Here is a 4238-nt window from a genome sequence, read left to right on the forward strand (position 1 = left end):
GGGACAATAATAACAATGTGTAATTTAAATGTAGTAAAACATTCCTGGGCACACACACAGTAGTAATCAGAGCTAGAGAAGGAGGCATTAAGTCAGATGATCAAAATCCTGGCCAAAGAAGTGGCTTTTAAAAAAGTGTCCCGAATTAGGACAGGTGGGAAGCCTCAGGGAAGGAATTCCAGAGGTTAGAGTGTAAGTGAATGAAGGTACAGCTGCCAACAGTGGGGTAAAGGAAGTCAGGAGGACAACGAAGAGGAATGCACAGATCTCGGAGAGTTGCAGGATCTGAGACCATAATGGAGTTAGGGAGGATGGAGATCATGGAAGACATTGATCATGAGGACTAATTGGCTGCTCCCCATTAGGTATATTTGGGAAATATGGGCGGCACGGTAGCACAGTGGTTAGCACTGTTGCTTCTCAGCTCCAGGGCCCCAGGTTCGATTCCCGGCTTGGATCACTGTCTGTGCGGAGTCTGCACGTTCTCCCCGTGCCTCTGTGGGTTTCCTCCGGGCGCTCCGGTTTCCTCTCACAAGTCCCAAAAGACGTGCTGTTAGGTGAATTGGACATTCTGAATTCTCCCTCTGTGTACCCGAACAGGCACCAGAGTGTGGCGACTAGGGGCTTTTCACAGTAACTTCATTGCAGTGTTAATGTAAGCCTACTTGTGACAATAATAAAAATTATTATTATATCTTAAGTCCTGCTGCCCTGAATAGAATTTTGAATTTGGGCCTCTGGCGCCTCTCTCAGCTCATTGCTATTGTCTATTCTCAGCTTGCCTCACGACAGCAGCCATATTAAGAATCTCCCTTATCTAAATTCATAATTCTACATTATTCTGCATCTTAAAAAAGATCTCACCTTACCATCAATAAATGCATTCCCACCAATCTCCTTGTAAGCACTGCCTTCTACAAAGTGAGTCCTTTCCCATCTTTATTTCAATTTATTCCAATCTGATTCCAAGGCTGACACTTCAGTGCAGAACTGAAGGAATGCTGCACTGCCATAGGTGTCGTCTTTGGGACGAGGTGTCAAACCTTTGATCCTTCATGTCGTTATAATCCAGGAAGATGTACACAAGCCGTAAACTAACAATGGCGACAGTCTGTTGCTGCTGCCTTCTTTATATTCAAGAGAGGGTAGCGATTTTTCACAATTGGTTTGAAGGAAGTGGATTAAACCTTTCTCACTGATGAACTGTTGTGCAGTTTTGTGCACCCTCACAGTCCAGCTTCAAGTGGAACTGTGTGTGCAATTGGAGGCCACCTTCAGTTCGCTCCTCGCCAGGTTCGAAGGGGATTTCTCTATCCAGTGGAAATACATGTATCTTGAGTCTCGGCAAATATCAGGTCAAGTTTGTTTAATAACCCCAATACATAACCATAGATCACGTCAGGGCTATTCTCCCTAAGTGGTTTTTAAATTATGTTGTCACCACTCTGCACTCCCATGGCAAAATTCAAAGAACAGGGGACTTCTCTTGGTGTGCTGGTCAACATTTATCCCTCAACCAAAACGTAATACAGATGATCTGGTCATTTATTTCATTGCTGTTTGTGGGAGCTTGCTGCGCTCAAATTCCATTCGAACACAGGAATTAGGAGCAGAAGTGGCAATTCAGCCCTTCGAGCCTGCTCCGCAATTCAATCAGATCATGGCTGATCTCTTCCTGGTCTCAAAGCCACCTCCCTACTTGTTCCCCATATCCCTTTGACCAGTTTTTCAAAAATCAGAAATATATCTATCTCCCTCTTGAAATCATTTAATGATTCGGACTCCACCTCACTATGGGGCAGCGAGTTCCACAAATTCACCACCCTCTGCGAGAAGTAGTGCCTCCTCATCACAGTTTTAAATTTACCGCCTCTCAACTTATATCTATGGCCTCTTGATTATTTCCCATCATGTTTCCCAACTTTACAACAGTAGCTTCACTTCAAAACTACTTAATTGGCTGTAAAGCACTTCAGGGCACCCAGAGGTCATGAGAGGCGCTATATAAATGCAAGTGCGTTCTTGTTTAACACTAATTCACCATGAGCAAAGCCAAGAGACATTCACTGGCATATTGTAAATCAGTTTATATATTTTATAATCCATCATCAATTATAATCAGTGCATTTCGAACAGAGAGAGCGAGACATATATATAACTGCACGACATTTGTAATTATCTTACTTAAATACGGGTACACTCTGACAGGTCTGAGGGGTTATACAAATGTGTTCACACTGATTTAATGTATGGGTTCCACCTGATTGACATCTTTTAACAAGAAGAAAGATTTGATAACCTTTGCTAATTCTCTGTACCTCATTCCGTAAAGGTAAGGGGCCAATGCCTTTGGTGCCATCATGATTATATTAGACATGGTCCGAGTTATGAAAATGGCCATCTCGAACTTCACCGTGCCGCAATTGTATAGAATCCTTTCCACCACCATCAGTAGCATTGAACAGCAATAAAAGGCAAAGACAACAGAGTGCATCAGGAAGGTGAGCCTTGCCCTGGAGGAAAAGCCGCTCCAGATCCCAGAATTCCTCGTCTTCCAGTACAGCATGAAATAACAGGTCAGCAGCAAGCACACACATGACAACAGCAGGGCAATGAGCAAGCCATAAAAGAGTTGGGTGAGGATTGCACCGTGGGGGACTGTCAGGAAGATGTAGTCTACCTCGCAGAATGTTAGCCTGCAAAATGGAGACTGTTGGGTTATTAGCATTACTGCAGTAATGATGAACTGCGGAAAAGCAACCACAATCCATATCAAGATGACCAGCCTGACAGCCCTGGAGGGAGGAAACAGTGTGATATAATGCAGAGGCCAGTTAATAGCCAAGTAGGTATCCATCACCATGGTTGTGATCGTCATTAACCCACAGCAGCTCGTGGTCGTTAGAGTAAAAAGCAACAATTCACACACCAGTTTGGGGGAGCTGAGCTGGGTAACGTTACAAAGCTGGATGCAGAAATTTATCACCAAGTAAATGAAGTCGCTGATCAAGGTGTTGCTCAGCAGAAGGTATCTGGATTCTTCACAGAGGCTGCTGCTGGTAAAAATGGCGAGCAGAATCAGCGGACTGGCTATCAAAGATGCAAGGAAGCAGATTGCTCCAGGGATGATGATAAGCCTGGTTCGGCTCTCTATCAAAGCATGAATCCATTGCAAGTACGCTTCAGCAATCATGTTGGTGGCGTATGTGGAGTTTGGGAGCTCTGCTGATGAGCTGTTGGTGTGGAGATAAAGTGCACACTCGGCATCGAGTAGAATCATCCTGATCCAAGAGTCCAACTACCTTCTTTATCCTTGAGAAAAAGGGAAAGTGACCCTAAATAATCAGAATCTCTTCTTTTCTTTCCCAAATTTCATTAAATTCCAATATTTGCCCTAGACAGACCTCCAAACAGTATTGCAGACATATCCCATGGAAAACAGTCATTCAAAGTTCAAAGCGTCTTACTGAGAGAAGATAGAAACTGCACAGTGTACCTTTCCATATAACTGTACTCAAAATCCAGATTGTCAAAATCCTGCACAAACTTTCACTCTGAATGTAGCAGCATGGTAGCTCCATAACTTCTCCAAGCTCATTGAGCTCCAGAACATACCTCACTGCCTCCCCCTGAAACCTCACCGCAAATGGCCCTCCACAAATCATTGCAGTTGATATTTTTTCCCGCCGCGTACATGGGAGTGAACAGATGGCCTAGTCGCAAAAAGGCAAACAAGTAAACTGTTGTTAATGCACGCATTCCACTTTCCCTAATGTTTTCCTAACACCAACCAGCGACCTGTTTGTTTGACAAAAGCATTAATTTTATTACCTGCTAATTTAACCGATGACTTCTTTTTCTGAGAATGTCTAAAAATATCTTTTTGAATTCTCGAGTAATGATGTCTTGTTTTTCCCATACTTAAAGTGATCAACCAATGGAAGACTTGGGTTCTTGCGAGTCCAGTTGGAGACATAAACCTCACTGCAATGAAAGGCCAATCAAAGCCTAGCGATTACCAGAAGCACTATCAATGAGCAAGTGCCTGCCAATGACATTCTCCTTTTCACTAATTTGGCTAAAGTGCTTTCCAATCTTTACTATGTGTTCACTTTCGTCAAAATAATGACCTGTGGCATGTCATCCAGACGTGTTGGGTTTTCCCTTTATCCTTACTCTCCAGTATTCTGCTGCACCGTCACTGGCGAAGTGTGGTCTGAATTTCCTCATGCTGCTAC

The 4238-nt window shown here is 43.6% G+C and overlaps 1 protein-coding gene across 1 annotated transcript; it reads right to left on the reverse strand.

Moving 5' to 3' along the window:
• Positions 1-2242: 2242 nt before the first annotated feature.
• Positions 2243-3280, reverse strand: LOC140389056 (probable G-protein coupled receptor 148). The gene has a single exon (XM_072473217.1). It carries the CDS (start codon positions 3278-3280, stop codon positions 2243-2245), a length of 1038 nt encoding a protein of 345 aa, XP_072329318.1.
• Between the last annotated feature and the right edge of the window lie 958 nt (positions 3281-4238).

The sequence above is a fragment of the Scyliorhinus torazame genome, chromosome 14 (genome assembly GCF_047496885.1).
Source record: "Scyliorhinus torazame isolate Kashiwa2021f chromosome 14, sScyTor2.1, whole genome shotgun sequence".
Taxonomy (NCBI): Eukaryota; Metazoa; Chordata; class Chondrichthyes; order Carcharhiniformes; family Scyliorhinidae; genus Scyliorhinus; species Scyliorhinus torazame.

Excerpts from the sequence above, each read along its gene's own strand:
- LOC140389056 (XM_072473217.1), bottom strand. The coding sequence starts at position 3,280 with ATGATTCTACTCGATGCCGAGTGTGCACTTTATCTCCACACCAACAGC.